At 34.3% G+C, this 18,453-nt stretch overlaps 1 protein-coding gene across 1 annotated transcript in view; it reads left to right on the top strand.

Moving 5' to 3' along the window:
• The first annotated feature begins 330 nt into the window (after positions 1 to 330).
• LOC123247078 (contactin-3-like) overlaps positions 331 to 18,453 on the top strand; it is a 76,793-nt gene continuing 58,670 nt past the window's right edge. Inside the window, exons 1-3 of the mRNA XM_044675877.1 lie at positions 331 to 447; positions 2,357 to 2,486; positions 4,477 to 4,627. Coding sequence (XP_044531812.1) covers positions 331 to 447; positions 2,357 to 2,486; positions 4,477 to 4,627 — 398 coding nt within the window. The remainder of the gene's footprint in view (positions 448 to 2,356; positions 2,487 to 4,476; positions 4,628 to 18,453) is intronic.

Genomic DNA, 18,453 nt, shown 5'->3' with positions numbered 1-18,453 from the left:
CAGAGGAGATTACTCTGAGTTGCCCCACTGTGGACACCCACAAAAGCATTAGTTTAGCATTTAACATTTAAAAAAATGTAAATGATTAAATTAGGATGGATTCGAAAGGATTATACGATTTGCCCTTATGAAATAACTGTGATTTCTTGCTATATATTTGGGTTATTAGGAAGTGTGAGAATAAATTATAATCTATATATTCTATACCTAGTTTCATCCATTATTTGCTGTCTTGAACATTTTCCTCAATACAATATTCAATTTTTATTCTCATGTTAATTCTCTTTTTTTGGGGGGGGTGGGGATGCAGCAAAACCTCACTGGGTTCAGATGATAAAGGATATAGAAGCTGCTGTGGAAGACAACTTATACTGGGAATGCCGGGCAAGTGGTAAACCCAAGCCATCATACCGATGGCTGAAGAACGGAGATGGCCTGATAGTGGAGGTAAAGTGGACTGACTCATCTTCCCTCCTGTCACATTAAATGGTTCCTGGAAGCTTTACTAAGGAAGTGGTTGCTCAAAAATACTCTTGATTTCTCATAGGTTTTTGCTTATAATTCATTAAATAGGTAGGATATGGAAGCAAGGGCTTGCCCTGAAAAGACTGAGCTCTTTACTCATATAAGCTCAAGAGAAGGAAGCGATTCTGTGTTATTGATTTCAGTCCCCAACATAAAATGTATTTCATAAAAATATTTACCATTAACTTATTATAAAACATTAATACAACCAATTCAACTTACTTTGCAACAACTTGAATTACGTTTAATGTATTCCAGCACATAAAATGCATTCATAAGAGTTTAGATATAAGCAAATCAATAAAAATGCTTTGCTTTTCTATTTTCACTCCAGTAATTAGTTACTGAGAACCTTTTTTTTTTTTGGCTTAGTATTATTTCACAAAGGTATTCCCACATTCCTGCACATGGTTCATATTTAATATTTATTCCAATGTAATATCCCATTCTTTTAATGTGCTAAAATATCTTCGAAAAGGGTGTCATAGAAGGCTGTATTAGAGTCCGCAAGATCTGGGTTTGGCTATATCTTTGCTACGCAATTTTTTTGCTATTTTTTGCTGTATTTTTCCCAAGTGGTTTAACCTCTCAGGGTCCGAGGCAACTCTCTCTGAGGCATTAAACTACAAAGCCATTGCTGATCAGCATTGATAGAATAAGCGTCTCGCCTATAAAATTATAAATCTGTAGAGAAAAATCAAGCATTGGTTACAGTCCCATTTTTTTCATGTCCTTTCTTACGGTTCTCTATTATAAGGCATTAAAGTGTCTTCCAATTCTTTGGGACTTTTTTTGGTTTGTTTTTGAAATTAGAAACAATACCCCCTAGCACAGGGTTTTGCACAAAGTAGGATCACATTGAACATTTTTTTTTCAAATTCAGTTGACCACCAGTATAAATGTCTTCCAACAGTTAGCTCTATTGGGTGTTGACAAAATACTCCAGTTATAATTCCAACCCTATAATTAATAGGTCAGGAGAGATCATCTATTTTTTTTAAACTTTTCTTGTGAACAGCAAATTGCTTTCTAAAAAGAGTCGACTAGCTTGTAGGAGTCCTACCAGTAATGAATATTAAAAACATCTTTCCCATCTCCTCTTCCTATCCCTTAGCCGGATTGCAGGAGAAATTAATATGTCTATCACTCAACAATCCTTATACTTTGGCATTTATTTTCTCAATCACTTATTCTATGCACTTTTTAATTATGCCAGGGTGTCTGCTGCTAGTGCTAACCCAACCTTGCTCCTTCAGCTCCTCAGGCAGAGCACTTGTCTATATTTCACACTCCATAAACACCTCGATAAATATTCATGGTCTCCATATTTAAGCGTCTTTTGTTCCATGTACCTTGTTTTCACCTGGCCTTCAACTTGCATGTTTAAAGAATAGCAAAGAAAACTCCTTACTGTTTGCCTGACTAGAAATGCTGAAGCTCGTGGAACCAAGTGTTTTGAAGTTGGAGACATTTATGAGAGATGAAAATTATTCAGAATGTCACAGGTTGGTCCCATGTATTCCTAGATTCTATTTTATTACGTGAAGAATCTGTTTGATTTTAAGGTTATTTATTAAGTCTATATTATCACGTCAATGGACCAATTCCAATCTGTTCTTAAAAATTAGTTGGTTTCCTGCTTTAAAGGAGAGCAAAAAACAACTTAGTCATTCAAAAGAGACACTTTGGTCATCTTCTGAAAGGTTCAGAAATGAGAGAAATCTGGGAAAGATTTGATCCAATTAAAGGTTTCATTGTTTTTTCTTGTTTTTATTTTGTTAAAGCCCATTTTGCTTTTATAGATTAAAACATTTTTCCCTCCATTTCCTAGGAAAGAGTGCAGATAGATAATGGGGCTCTTTCAATAGCAGTCCTAAATGTGAATGATTCCGGCATGTATCAGTGCATAGCAGAAAATAAACATGGGCTCATCTATTCCAGCGCAGAACTCAAAGTTGTTGGTAAGAAGCATTTTCTTTTTACCTTTTTTCTTAGTGCTTTTTTATACTACGTGTTTGTCATCTTAATTGGTTAACTCTTTCAAACCTAACTATAGACCAAAATATTGATTCTCTCTCTTCTTAATCCATTGAAATGAAGTGTTTGGTAACAGCTCTAACTCCTGTGCTATAAAACTCCAGGATATTTACAGCCTGATCATTCATTGCTTTGAAGCGAGAATATGCAGTTAAATTATTAATGATGGAACAGTGGTAGAAACAGTGATTTGGAGAGAGGCCCAAAGATGAAGACTAATTATAGGATATGGAAGCAATGTTCTCTTTGTCTTTTTTGAGAATCTATGTAAAAACATCATAGAGAGTAGGAGGAAACTTTCAATTAACCAGAACTCCGTAGGCTTATTTTATTTATTTTTTGTTTTATTTTAATGGGCTTTTCTTTTGTTTTTGACCAAAGTCTTTCCTCTCTTGTTTTCTACCACCCTGTGACATACATGCACACTCACTATAACAAAGAAAACCATGACTAAACCTACCCCCCTGCCCAGGAATCTTCCTTTTCATTCATAAAAGACAAGAGTCCTGGTTTGGGAATCCAGGTACCTCTGAGGTTCTGCTCTTCTTTTCCTATTTGACATGGACACAGCGCTTGACATCTTTTGATCAAACCTTTGATGAGTGGGTTTTTGAGTTCTCTGCTGTTTCTAAACCTGACAATTCTGTGATGTTACGGGTCACATCAGGTACTCCTTACCTTGCTTTTAGCATTGCTTTTATATACATTATTATACATATTTTATGATCTGGTTTCTGGCTATTTTCCTCTGATATTCATTCATACTGCTCTTCCTTTGTTCCTCATATTTGTCATTATGATGATGTTCATGACAATATTTTACATTACCTTAATTGTTCACAATTTGTTCAACGGTTCTGCAATCATTTAATAGGCATCTAGTCTGCTTCTAGTTTTTTTTTTTCAACACAAAAAAGTTCTTTTAGGAGTTTTTTTTAAGTGATAGACTAATAATTATGAATTCAGATGAAAGCAATATAATTCTAATATGTGTCCTGGGACCAGTGGATTCCATCAAATATGTTATACTTTCTATATATCTAAAATCCTTTCCATTTCTAGACCCATGGCTCTCTGAACTACAGTAATATAAAATGATAATTTATATCCAGAATAATGACCCTAAGGCTCTTCATTATCAAAGAGAGACTCTATTCTAGGCACTCATTAAGAAATCATAATTAATTACTGCTCTAGGCAATCATTGAAATAATAGTTGCAGAACAGTTGCATTGGTAGAAGGACTTTCTTCACTGGAAGTTCCTTACACCAAAGCAATCACAGATATTCATTACAAAAAAGGAATAGTTATTAGGAGAAGGTATATGAATATTTAAATTTAAAATTAATATTTTCCAATAGCAACCACTTTTTCTCTGTGCTAGCCCACTATACTAGAAAAAAATAAAGATTCTTATAACAAGCTATTCATTTATGTTAATATATCTGAAGAAAGATTTTTGGCAGTAGAATATAGAACAAATTGAGCTCCCAGGTTTGTCTTTCATTGCATTTCTCAACCCTAATTTACATTTTGCCTTGGAGAGATTTTTTTCCTATCCTTACTATGAAACCATGTCTGGCACATACTAGGGATAAAATCAATGCATCTTGTTTCTTGCCTGATTGATTGGTTATTCATTTAGTTGATTAGTTGATTCTGGTCATTAATCTATTGCATTTTGTTATTTGGGGTATTCACTTTTAGAATTGGGATGGTAACTACAAAAGTTATTGGTAAATATGTTTACTAAAATGGCAGAGACTCCAATTTCTTTCCAGAGATGGGAAGGGGTGCAAAACTGGATGTAGTGATTCTACAACCTTGCCATTCATCTCCAAATTAAACTATGTATAATCAAATTAAAATAATTTAGAGCTGTTTTATTTTTCTATTCTTTTTTTCATTATCAGCATCTGCTCCAGACTTTTCTAAGAATCCGATGAAGAAGCTGATTCAGGTTCAAATAGGCAGCCTGGTTATATTTGATTGTAAACCAAAGGCATCTCCCAAGGCACATTGCTCTTGGAAGAAAGGAGATGAAATACTGCAATCAAGTGAAAGGTATTTTGTTCCCCCTAGAACTGATTTTTCAAACTTCTATTCTTTTTTTAAAAACCTATATTGAATTTACTTTTAAAATACTGTCTTCCCTCACCAATTCCCCAGCACACACACACACACACACACACACACACACACACACTTTAATTAATGGTTCTCAGTTTTCCTGCTTGTTATTTGTAGAAATCAGACTTATACAATGTTAGAGGAAGCAAGAACTTTTAGACATTTGTGACTGAAGAAACTGAGAAACAGAAGAGTTAATTGACATCCAAAATCACGATTATTCAGAAGCAAAACTGGGATTTGGAACCAATTGTTCTCACTCCAGAGATATGTTCTATGCTACCTCTGGCTGAGCCCCTTTTTAGAGATGCTAAACAAATTTGTCAGTGAATGAGTTAACACTCAACTGTCCCATATATAAAGTCAGCCAGTAGTTTTAGGCTAAAGATATTGGCAAGATCAGGGTTCTGATCTACCTTATGCTACTTATTAGCCGTGCCATCATATGGAAACAATTTAAGTTCTCTGAGGCTCAGATTACTCATATAGAAAATGGGAGTTATAATAACTCTAATAACAGGGTTGTTGTCAAATTCCAAAGATCTCATATATAAAGTTTATTGGAAAGTTCATAATGGTGTATAAATGTCAGTTATGATGGTCCCAAGACTCCTATTTTATAGCTAAAAAGGACTTTAGAGAGGTAATTGAGTGAAGCTCCCATTTTTTTTAAAGATTGGTGGTCATCAGGGTCTTCCAGTTGCATAAAATAAATATAAAATCAAAATCAAATAAAAGGAAACAACTCTTTCACTGTGCTTTAGTCCTACCTTATTTTGACTAAACAAAGGGCTAATGAGTCCATAATTTGCTGCTCAAGGAGAATGCTAAATGACACAATTATTGAACAGATGTCAGGTTTGAATGTTCTGCAAGCTGGTGTGAAATGAGGATGAGCTTTGATCAGTTTTTGGGTTGCCATTCATATTTGCTCTGTCAGTACTTAGTTTCTAACTTAATTTGGAAACCATTTTAATTTTGGAGGGTGTTGGCTCTTTTTTGAGTTTTGTGTAGTATTCAATATTTAAAATAAAAGTTCATTGATCCAATTTATTCCTTGAACTCTTAGAGCAAATAAAGGTTTTTTTAAAAAATAAAAATCTTTACAATGAGACAAATTTAATTTGACACAACTTTATTGATCATAAATTGATATTTTTAAAGGGACTTCAGAGGTTACCTAGTTCAAATTCCTCCTTATTCAAATGAGGAAATCAAAACCCAGAGATTAAGCATCTTGCCCAAGTTAGTAGTGGCATTAAGCATGAGAGGTCAGATTTGAACCCAAGTACTCTGACTTGTTTAGAATCAATGATCTTTCCCCTGTATTCTTATAATATGCTAGACACTAAGACTACAAAGAAAATATTAGTAGGAAAAAATAAATATCCCTTACTCTCAAGAAGCTTATAATCTACTGTTGTAGATGAGGACTATAATATGTATAAATGTTAATTGAGTACAAAGTATATCCTAGTAATATAAGCTCATTTTAAGGAGGAGAGAGTTCTGAGGCATTTGAGAATTTGTATTTCAAAGAGAATGGAGATCTTATAATACAGAGGCAAAAAAAGAAGTATATTCCAGATGGGGAGAGCCAATCAGGGCAGGAATTGGAGTATCTCGCACTGGGATCTGCCTTTGGAGTAAAACAGAGTGAAGGAAGGAGAATAATATAAAATGAGACTGGAAAAGAAGGTGTTATAAAGGGCTTGAAATGCCATGCTAAGGATTCAGTATTTTATTGTAGAGGAAACTGGGAACCAATGAAGATTTTTTGTTGGGAGAGTAACATATTCAAAGCTAAGTTTTAGAGATATTAATTATGGGGAGGATGGATTAGATACAGGAAGCAGGGAAACCAATCAGTAAATTAATCTGATAATTTATAATTAATGCTGATTGAGTTTCCCTCTCCCCTACTGATGCCTCATATCATGGAAGTCACTGATGCCAATGACTTTGTAAGTGCTGGAAGGTCTTGCCATGCTGGAAAGGTTTACAGAATAGGCTCCAATATAAATTTGAACAAATTTACTAAGTTCTGAGAGGTTCATTCCCAAAAGGTACCCTACCAGGTGGTGAGTTTTTTTTAGTCCAGAATTCCTCAGGACCTTTTCAGACTTTAAGAGTAATTGTAGAGATGGAAATTTCAGGGAAAACTTTCTTTGGGGGGGAGCATTGATGTTTATCACAAGTGATTGTAATTATTTCTGGATGTGAATGCTCCTAATGATTTTGAATGGTCTCATCAAATGTTTGTCCTCCTAAGTGTCCTAAATATCATGGCTATATGTTTGGTTATTTCTCAATATCTACAAAGAACTGGATTGTTAAAGAAAATGAGTTTCGGCAAAACTAAAATGACATGTAAAGAAGTGGACTCTTGAATGAACAGAATATCACTACAGTGAGAAACAGAAGGATACTTCAGTCACTAGATTCAAACCTCAGTTTGGACACAAAGCTGTCTGGACAAGTTATTCAATCTTTCTGTGCCCCATACAACTCTGTGAGACTTGGAATGTCATTGATAGGTCCTATCAGCCTTGGAGAGATCTCACATGAATGGAATCATGGATTGGAAATGAGAGCTGGGATTAAACTTCCAATGAGGAAATCTGTTCTAGTAGTATGGATGAGCCTCTTCTCTGCAATTTCGAGTCTTCAAGAATCAACTGGGGGCATTGGGGGGTTCAGGGTGCTCCCCAGAATAATCTACTTAGCAAGTCAGGGGCAGAAATTGAACTCAGATCTTCCTTGCTTCCAGGCTCTCTCCCTATCCACTATGCATCAGAATTAGCATTTGGATACTGCTTCAAGGTCTGAAAAGTGCCTCACATCCATTATCTCCCTTGATTCTTGCAAGGGTTCATGCAGTTCTTCTGCCTCCTGCATTATTTAAAAGACACCCTTCACTTTTGCTCAGTTGAGACTCAATGGAGTGGGGCAGTTAACTGAGAGATAGTAAAATCCATTGGTTTCCTAGAAAACATTGATTCCTTCAATAATACATAGTAAAGTTCAGTACTAAAAGTTAACATATTGTTAATTTAATTAATGTAAGGCATATAAATGTAATATATGTAATGTATATTACAATATATAATATATTGTAAAATAAAAACATATATTCCCCCCAAAACACACACACTTATGCACACATACACAAACCATCACAACTTCCCCTTTTTTTAGGGCTCCTTGGAATTCTTTTTCCAGTTCTTCACAAAGGGAGCCATTCACTTTGATGTTTGAAGTCATATGGCTTTTATGGGTAAATATTTTATTGCTCTATTTTCTCTCCTGAAGAGATTCAAAGAATAGCCTGTTTGTTTTTAGTTGTAATTAGATACACTGAACCTCAGTCTAGCAGCCAGTGCAGCAATGAATGCCTTGGGGGCTAAAATCCATTCCAAAGAAAAAGTGCATAGATGCTCATTGTTTGTGTGTTTTTTTTTTTAACAACCTTAGCTCAAAGCAAGAATTGTGAATAACCTTGCTGAGTTCTACCTTTTTGGGCAGATAGTTTGGAAGCTACACTTCATAGACACCAGGGACTTTAGAGGTCATTGATTTATTAATCAATCAATAAGGATTTATTAAGTGTCTGCTATGTGCCAAGCACTGGGCTACCATTTGGGTATACAAAGGAAGGAAAGAAGAAGAAAAAAAGAAACAACCTCTGTTCTCAAGGAGTTGAGACTCATGGGGGAGAAGCATACAGACCACCATGCACAAATAAGATATGTGCAAGATTACATGAAGGGGAGTTTCAAAGGGAAGGCACTAAGATTGAGGGGAATTGGCAAAAGTCATCTAGTCAAAACTCTTTTTTTTTAAATTTTTTATGTGAATGAAGAAATCAAGCCTAGAGAAGTTGACTTGGGGTCACACACTGTGCCATGCCCACCACAAGACAGCCTGTAAAATATTACCACATCTGTGTCTGAGAAGCATCTGCAAATTCCTCTACATTGGCCAATGGAGTCAACCTCTCACATTGGGCAAACGTGTAGAACTAGGTCTCTTCAGGAGCTTGACCCCCATTTTGTGAGTGTTCCCTCTCTCCCAAACTATCAGTTCTCTACTCATTTGTGCCCCTGTTTTAACTGCTTCCTTTTCCCTCAATATCATAGACTCCTTAAAAGCAAGGACTTTTTTTTTAAATTGCCTTTGTGTCCCCAGCACTTACCACCTGGCTTGCTTGGTAGGAACTTAATAAACGTATGTTTGAATGGAACAGCAAAATCAGGCTTTGTAAAATCACTGAGATTTCCTACCTAGAATGACTCTTCTACTTTCTAAGGGGAATTCTATAGCTCAGATTTAGTGTTTAAATCTTATAAAAAGTCCTATCTACTTATTTTAACTAAAAACAAAAAATCCTTTCATCAATGTTAATGACACAGATAGAAAAAGTAGGCTAATGAGTCTCAAAATTTTATTAAGCTTAATCTAGGGATTTAGAATTGGAAAGAACCACAGAGGTCCAGTTCACAATCCAGTCCATCATCGACATAGAACACAATATCTTTAATTGCTATTTTTATTATATTTGATGGATCATCTACTAGAAATGTATATTTGGTTACTACACTTTACAATATATTTCTTATACAATTCAGTCCTATTCTACTTAATTATCTCCATGGTTTTGGCCTCACTCCTTCCAAAATCCAGGCTTCTTCTTCTTCACCTCCGCCTTCTTCCCTTCTTTCTCCTCCCATGCCTGGCACACAATATGCCTTTAAATACTTGTTCATTGATTTTAAACATACAAATTATTTCTGGTGAGAATGTTCCCTCTTTTAAAAAAGTTCCCATGGCACAGTGGAACTTTGAACTTGAAATCAGTAAAAGCTAGATCCTAATCTTGCCTCTGCATTTCCTTGGATATTTAGATCATGGGAACATCTTTAACTCGTATGAAACTTAACTGTTTTCATCTGAAAAATAAATGTAACACAAGGTCCTTGTAATGACAAAATTCACTAATGTATCTAAAAGGCCTTGAAAAATGTAAAGCATTATTTATACATTAGTTATTATTTTCTAAGAGCTCATGAGAAACTTTTCTTATAATATTATGTCATTATATTATATATTATCTATAAAGTTATAATAAAATATTATCACGATTTTAAAAATAGAGTTCAGAATATAATCTTACTGTGACTATGTTGCTGACTAAAAAGGAAGTTCAAATTCTGCCTCAAACACTATATGATTCTGGGAATAACACTCAGTTTTCTCCCCTTAGTTTCCTCATATGTAAAAATAGGTTTAATAATGATAAGCTCATTGAAAACCTTAGAGTAATAGAACTATATGTTAGTCATAAATTTTAATAATAATAAAGTGGTATGAAAAAATAAAGTCTTGTATTTAAAAAAAAGAATAAGTTTTGAAATTCTGAACTGCATTGGACAAAATCTATCTGGTATCTTCACTAAGTATAGTGTAATAGGGAGCCAGAGGCCACCAGATTGTCCAGGGAGGAGCAAGCCAACCAAGTTCACAAATCACACAGGTCAAAGCTCTCTTGCCAGTCAGAATGGGATTGGGCCTGGGTACAGGTTCTGATTTTCAGCTTGATCAAGATAAGAAGACTTAATTTGGAAACAAAATAGGAAGGAAAGATAAAATTAGTTAATGCTTTTGAATGTCTGGCTGACCATTTTTTTAAAGCTTTAAGGATATGGGTGAGTCAATTTAAATAGATTATAAGTATTTCTGTATAATTTAATTCCCTATTATTATTTTCTAGATTATACATACACATATTCATATATGTACAAATGCTTATAATTTTTTGATTTAAAAAATTGACTCCTATTACTTTGGTCTGCGCATCATATCGTAGATTTCTTCAGTATTTATTTATTCTAAGTGAAAAAAAAAAACCTTAAATTTTTGATTCCAGAGGACAGATAATAAAAGACACCTCTCATTTTGTTTGGGATTAAGGATCCAAATGTTGCCTATCCTGTTGATTTAGTTCTTCAGTTTTACTTATCTAGTTTTCTTTATTTCAAGGGGATGGTTGCAATCAGGAAATGATTATAATCCAGAAAACAAAAAGGCATCAATTAAGCTTTCTCTTTTGTAAGAAAAAAATTAAAAAGGGTCCTAAAATTTATTACATTAGGCCAAATTATATAGACCATAGAAGTGTATAAAATGGAAAACAGTTTTTATTTGTGGTGTTGAAAGTTATTGTTTGCTCTTTTGTGGTGTCTAGTGCGGGAAAAAGCTTATTGATTACTCAGGCTGAAAAGTTATCACTGAGTTATAATCTGTGGCTAGGCAGGAAGAAATTCCACTCTAGGTATGCTGTGGTCTGGACTCTTCTTTAGACGGAGAAATGATACAATATAAAATGGTAGAATGGGATGTTTTTCACCCTTTATAAGCATTTGTTGATGAGAAAAAAAAATGTCATTTTTGATCATCCCACTACCTACAACGGGCTTTGTTCTCCTGTGATTTTCTGACCCTTTTGTTGTTGTATAAGCTTGAGATCATGTGGAATTAGAGTCGAATGTGTGACAGTCTGGCCTGACTTAGAGAAATACAGACCTTATTTGTAGCTTTCCTTATTCAAGTGTCAAATAAGACAGTTTCCTTTAACTTAAGGGCAACACGTCTAATCTCCTTACATCAATTTTTCCTATATTTATTAATTTGTCTGGGTCAATCATGTTTCCACATCAGTAAAAACACAGCACTTTAATCTACATATTCTTCTGTTAGAGCCATGGCTTTGTGGATAGAAATCCCAGCCTCAGGAAGATCTGAGTTTAAACCCAACCTGTGATATTTATTGGCTCTGTGACCCTAAGCAAGTTTCGTAGCCCCTCAGTTCTCTGAGCAACTCTAAGACTTTAAATTATAGAGACAGGACTAATTTATTTCAGTAGGGAGTATAAAGTTCTCAGTCTCAGTAAAGCCACAAATCTAGTTTCTTTTCTCATTTAAAAAAGTTCATTAGTCAAGTTTTCCAATATAATAATAATAATAATAAGAAGAAGAAGATTCGTGAGAACTAATCTCCTTTTTTAAACTCTTCCCTTCCATTTTATAATCAATACTGTGTATTGGTTCCAAGGCAGAAGAGTGGTGAGGGTTAGGCAATGGGGATTAAGTATCTAAAGTCATATTTGAACTCAGGACCTCCAATCTCCATTTCTGTCTCTCTTTCCACCAAAGCACCTATCTGCCCCATACCTCCTAATTTACTTTGGTTTGGTTTGGGTTCAGTTTCTCTTTGTAACTCCATCATTTGGAAAAAATATTTAATAAACTCTGGTTTGGTGGATTCCTACCATCATTTATTAAGTAACAATTCTATGCACTGTGTTAGGCACAAAGGGATACAAAGACAGAGAATCTAGGTTCAAATCTTGCAATTTCCAATAACTTCCTTATCAAGTGAGTTTACTTCTCTTGTGTCTCAGTTTCCTCATCAGAAATGAGTTCATTGTTTTCGATGACTGCAGAGCTCCCTTCCAAGTCTACATCTGTCCATCTTGGATGATAATGAAATGATCCACTGCTCTCAAGAAGCTGGCACACTCCCAGGAAGCACAATATGTACATAGATAGGTTTGGAGAATAGATTATTTTATAAACTACAACTATTCTTTCATTTTATGGAAGAATGACCAAATTGAATGAATTTGGATTGTTTTTTCAGATGTATGCCCTTTCTCTATGGCCATTGTTCTCTGATGAATGAACCTTTGGATTTGGGGCATCTTAAACACCTGGCTATTTCCCTGTGAACAGCCTTACAACTACAAAATGTTTCACATGTTTCAAATTCATTAATTAGCATCTGGATCAGTGTCAGAATTCTCTGGAGCAGTTCCACATGGATATCTTTTTCCCAGAAGGGCCCAGGTGTTTTCTTTCTTCAACACAAATCTACAGGAGGAACAAAAAGATTTTGCGACAAAATCCTTGAAATCAGAGTACTCTATCTCCGCCATTTCTATATGTAGATATTCATTTGGGAAGACTGTATGAGAAATAGCCATTCATTCCAAGGACATATATTCCATTAAATATCATAATTCTCTTAGAACACCTTCATTGCCATTGGTTCACAATTATGTGATGTTACCTCTTTACACATCCTTCTCTTTTATTTTTTCATAATATCACGACATATACCATGCAAAACATGTCTTTCATTTAAGAGATGAGAAAACTGAGTTGTGGGTGGTTCAGTGACTTTGCCCATAATTGCATGGCCAGAAAGTGTTGGAGTAGAACTCATGCCCATTGCTCCTGACACCAACCGGACCTTCTTCCCATTTCTTTTCCACAAATACTTTCAAAACCAAGGTAAATTTTGTGATAAAAAGAGTATAACTCTTTGGAATGGCACAGCTAATTTAAGATATGTAAAACAGAAATTTCTAACATTTAAACCAAGGATAATCTTATATTTCAAGATCTGATATGTAAAGTTTATCTAATACACTTTGCCCAGCAAAAAAAAAAAAAAAAGATCTGCCTCATGTTATGAGAGATTACTACCAACTAGAGAATCTTCTCTACCCTGCCTGCATTTTCTCTAAAGATTTTTAAACCAATAAATCAAAAGCCCAACTTAGTTGAGCTTGTAAGATCAAAGCTAAGAATGTCATGGATAGAAAAAGGAAAATTCTAATATAATTTCCTTAGATGCCATTTGCGGATTATTTCTGAACTCAAGAGGGGAAAAGAAATAGCTCAAGTTATTTGACTAAGAGAGAATTAAAAAAAAAGAATTAACTGAAAATTTTCTTTAACTTTTTCTGACATTTATTTCCTTGTGCATTTTTATCCATATACATTCGCCTTTTTTCCTGTCATTGTTCATTCTGTAACATATTCATTGTAAGTATTTTTACTGCTAATTGTACACATCCACCTCTTGGAACCTGCACTCAGAATGCATCATTGGAAACGACTTTGCTGCTCTTTATTCTGCCGTTTTATCATCACAGACTCACATGGCTTCTCCTCTGCTCAGAGATGAGCATCCTTAGAAAAACGTAGCACTGTGGCACGGTAAAATCTGAGAATAATAATGTGCCGTGGCATGAACAACATATGCAGTTAGAAAATTATATTGACAGAAACCCCAGGCCATGTGGATGAGTTTGCTCATTTCCCACTTTGGTGGGATAGATTATGTCCTTAGAGCCAGAAAAAATACCTTCCTACAGCACAGATCAATGGTACTCATGTAGGCAGCCCTACTAGACATTTTTCTTTGTTTTTCACTATCTGAGAGAAATTTGTTGTTGTTGTTTACTCAGTTAAGTCATGTTTGACTCTCCGTGCCCACATTTGGAGTTTTCTTGACAAAGACACTGGAGTGGTTTGCTATTTCCTTCTCGAGTTCATTTTACAAATGAGGAAACTGAGGCAAACAGTCTCATGCCTTGCCTAAAGTGGAACAGCTAATAAGTGTCCAAAGTTGGATTTAAACTCAAGAAATAGATCTTCCTGATTCTATCTTCTTTATCATCTCACCGCCCAATTTAGTGTCCAATTATATGTAAATATTCAAAACTGAACTCAGAAATACATAAAATGAAGAAATTGGATTTAAAAAAATGAAGAGACTGCCTCATGGGGCAACCTTGGCAGCATAAATAAGCCAACTGTATAAAAGGACAGCTATGTAGGGAGTTTATGTTGTGTTTTTTTTTTTCTTTCCTCAAATGAAATCTGCCTGAAATATAGTAAAAAGAGTGCCAGTCTCATACTCAGGAAGATCTGGGTTTGAATCTTGCCTCTGACACATATTCTTGGTGGGAAAATGATTAAGGCACATTTCCATCTCCTAGCACAGTGTCTGGCACATAGAAGAGGCACTTAATTATTTATTTAATTATTTGTTTACTTAATTATTAATTATTTAGGGAAGCCATCATTCACAGTGTCAAATTTGGGAGTAAGGAAGACTTATCTTTATGAGTTCAAATCCAACCTCAGACACTTACTAGTTGGGTGGCCCTTGACAAGTCACTTAACCCTGTTGACTCAGTTTCTTCGTATGTAAAATGAACTGGAGAAGGAAATGGCCAACCACTCCAGTATCTCTGGTAAGAAAACCCCAAATCAGGTCATGAAGATTCAGATGCAACTAAATGACTTGACAATATCAATATATGGTTATTGACTGATGGGCTAATATGTTCTACATATACATATATATTTAAATTTATATTTACATATTTATTTATTTATACTTATATTTATATAGGAGACAACTCTTTAAGACTAGAAGTTACAGATGAGTTGTAGATATGTATCTATGGAAGAAAGCTCCACACAATTTACAATGGTATACAGTTTACAACGCTTGTAGTTTTATAAGTATTTACTTGCAATTTTGATGTATTCACATGTTATACTTTCCCTCTTCAGAGAATGAAAGAAGCAAACTCTCTTGTTTTTTTATTATTATAATAGATCCTTAGATATTCCAGGAGACTGAGTGTATATTGCAGGGTTAGGAGCAGGGAATTCTTTTATTATTAATGTTTTTATCTGGTACCCCTGTATAGAAAAACTGACTCACAGTGAGTTTAGAATACATTTTTATTCATAGGCAAAGGTATAAACATTTCGCATTGTAACTCTGTAGGGAAGCTTTGGTTATTAAAGGTTTTCTGGGGAGAAACAATTACTTCATCTATTTACTGAATATTGTTTGTTTTTATGTTCCATGAAATGCCCCCTGGGCCTCTTACGTGTTCCTGGAAGAACCAATTTAAGAACAAACTATCCAATTAGCTCCACGTTCTATGATATGTACAGTTGGCATTATTTGAAGTTAAAGTATTTGTGTTTAGAGCCTCTGTTTTCTTACAAAAGTGTCAGACTGCTTCAGACCTATGCTTCACCTCTAAAACATAAAGGGGGTTTGTTAGTTCAAGTAGCTGCATCTTATAAACTAGATTTCTAATTCCCATGTAAAATGGCTATTACTTGCATGGTGGTTGTAAAAAGTTAGATAACACCCAGAGGGCAGAATAAGGAAATAACTGAAATTGGCTATCTCCAATCCTTTGCTAGCCAATTTAAGGCTTATAAATTATAGATGAATTTAGAAGTAGATCTTTCATCAACAAGGAGATGAGTTCAGTAAGCTTTGGTGCCTCGCATACGGTAGACACTTAATATTTTGTTGAATGAACGAATAAAATATCTAATCCTTTCATGTTTACTTAAGTTTCAGTGGCCATAGATTAGCTTGATTATGCTGAAAACAAAACATATTTTGCTTTAAAAAATAACTGTGCCGTTATTTATAGTCCTTAGTCTTATGTATTTCAAGTTGGATTTGAAATATATTCAATAAATAAATACAAATCATATTTATTTTTATTTAGTCACTTAGAATAAATAGTTGCTCATTGTCCTCTACTAAAGTACTTCTTAGATTCTCCAAATGGAGGGTTGATGTAGTCCTATATTCCCAAGGATAATGGGAGTAGAATACAAGCTCTGGTAGCTTTACCAGACTACAAAGGCTTTGAGTACAGGGCAGTATAGGTCTGTCTTTCATCCAGCAGCCAGATTTGCTAAGCAATGAAAGACTCATTACCAGGAGACTGGATAAATGATGATATCTTCACCCATAGAAATACACAATGCTTGTTTAAGAACAAAGGATCATATATATATATATACTTCTGAAAGAGACCCCTAAGGTCAACTTCTCCAGATCTTCCACATTACAGATAAGGAAACTGAAACCCAAGAAAATTAAGTGATTTACACAGGTTTACTCAGGGAATATCAGAAGTGGAATCTGAATCCATGTCTTTGGATTACAAAGTATTTGGTGTGCCTCTTTGCTCTAGGTCTATGATTATATAAATTATTGGATGTTAGACTTAAAAAGACCAACACTGAGTTACCATTACATGCTTTCCTAGTCATGTGAATTTGATCAAATTATTTAATCTCATACAAAGCTTAGCACAGTACTCAACATGTAGTAAGGGCTTGTGACTTGAACCTACACCTCAGTTTCCTTATCTGTAAAAAGGAGATAAGAAAACTTATTGCAAATACCTCAAGTTTATTGTGAAGCTATTAAGATTAATAAAATGTAATGTCTAACTATAAAGACCTTAACATGTTTCATTATTTGGTGAGATATATATGTATGAGTATACATATATACATAGATCCTAGGAAATAAAATACTTTGTTCAGAAATTTAGGATGGAGATTTCCCTGAATAAAAAAGAGTAAGAAGACATAAAAGAACCTACTGACTCCTTACTCTGCTCAAGAAATAAAATGATAGAAATAAAAAAGGAGCAAAACTACCAGAAATACTCAAAATAATATTTTATAGGTCATACAAAGAAATGTGTACACCAATGAGGAGCTCCAAGAAAATGAAAAAAATTATGGATTAAAAGATACAGAATAAAAATACCTGGAACAATGTATTGAAAGAAGTTCTACAGAAAAAAAAATTTTTTTCAGCACAAAGCAAAATGAGTAAGAATGAGAGTCAGTTAAATGGGACTTTGAAAGTAATCTCCTGTAGACCATACTTGACTAAGAGTCTCTTCTATAAAGTCATTGACAGTTAAAGGGGGAAAAAAGGTCCAAATATCACAGAGTGAGACAATGACCTAAATGAAAATTTCAGGACTAAATGGTGATTGAGTCAATAGGATCTATGATGAATGTTTAAAAGAAACTAAACAATAGATTGAAAAAAAAGTAGAATTATTTTGACAGAGTTCATAATATCAGAAAGAATAGAAGGATTCAGGGAAATTCAAAATTATTTGAAAAGGAAAAGATTTGGAAACAGTGGGAAAAACATAATGCTCTCTAGGATAGATGAAGGAGACAAAATTTAAAACTTCTATAGCTCACTGAAAATTATAGAGGAAAAAAACTGATCAACATATGCTTAGGAAATTATATGATATTCCTCAGAAGTGAAGATGGTATAGAGATAACAAATCAACATAATTCCTTGCATAACAAAATTCTACTTATTCCTACATGATTATATAGGTCCCCCAAAAGGAAGGGATTATATATATATATATATATATATATATATGTATATATATATGTATGTATATATATTTAGTAAATGCCACTTCTAAGATCAAATACAGCAAATGTCTTCTCCATTTCCTAAATGATAGAAGATATCTTAAAAGTTAAGAATTCTATAGAATTCAGTCCTCAAATCGACTCTCAAATAAAGCCAAACTGCTTTTAAATAGATGCCCCAGAAAAGGCATTTAAGAATAAAGATGATTGAGAGATTCCTGGTTTGCAAAACAAAAGAGAGCACAAACCTTCAGAGAGATATCTGGGTCATCAAGCCTTGGTGTTTTAATCAACTAGTGCATCCTAACAACTGAAACTAACCAGTCATCAGCATGCCTAAACCATCAGATGAGGAGATTAAAACTAGTGGTATAGTTTTATTAAACAATGAATAACACTGCTGAACTGGAGAGAGGGGAAAAGAGAAAAGTAAGCAAAAATGGAATATATTTATATTGGCCATTATGGATTTTTTTAAGAGAGGGGAAAACAGAGCAGGGAAATAAAGTGAACCTAATCCCAATTCTCAATTCTACATAGTACATATCTTTTGTTAAACAGCACATGAAGGATGATAAGAGTAATTTAAATTTACATTTGGAAGGGACCTAAGAGGCCGTCTATTACAGCCTCTTCATTTTATAAACTAGAAAACCTTA

This window comes from Gracilinanus agilis, chromosome 1, assembly GCF_016433145.1.
Source record: "Gracilinanus agilis isolate LMUSP501 chromosome 1, AgileGrace, whole genome shotgun sequence".
NCBI lineage: Eukaryota > Metazoa > Chordata > Mammalia > Didelphimorphia > Didelphidae > Gracilinanus > Gracilinanus agilis.
The sequence above is the reverse complement of the archived record's forward strand: the minus strand, read 5'-3'. Positions and strand labels throughout refer to the sequence as shown.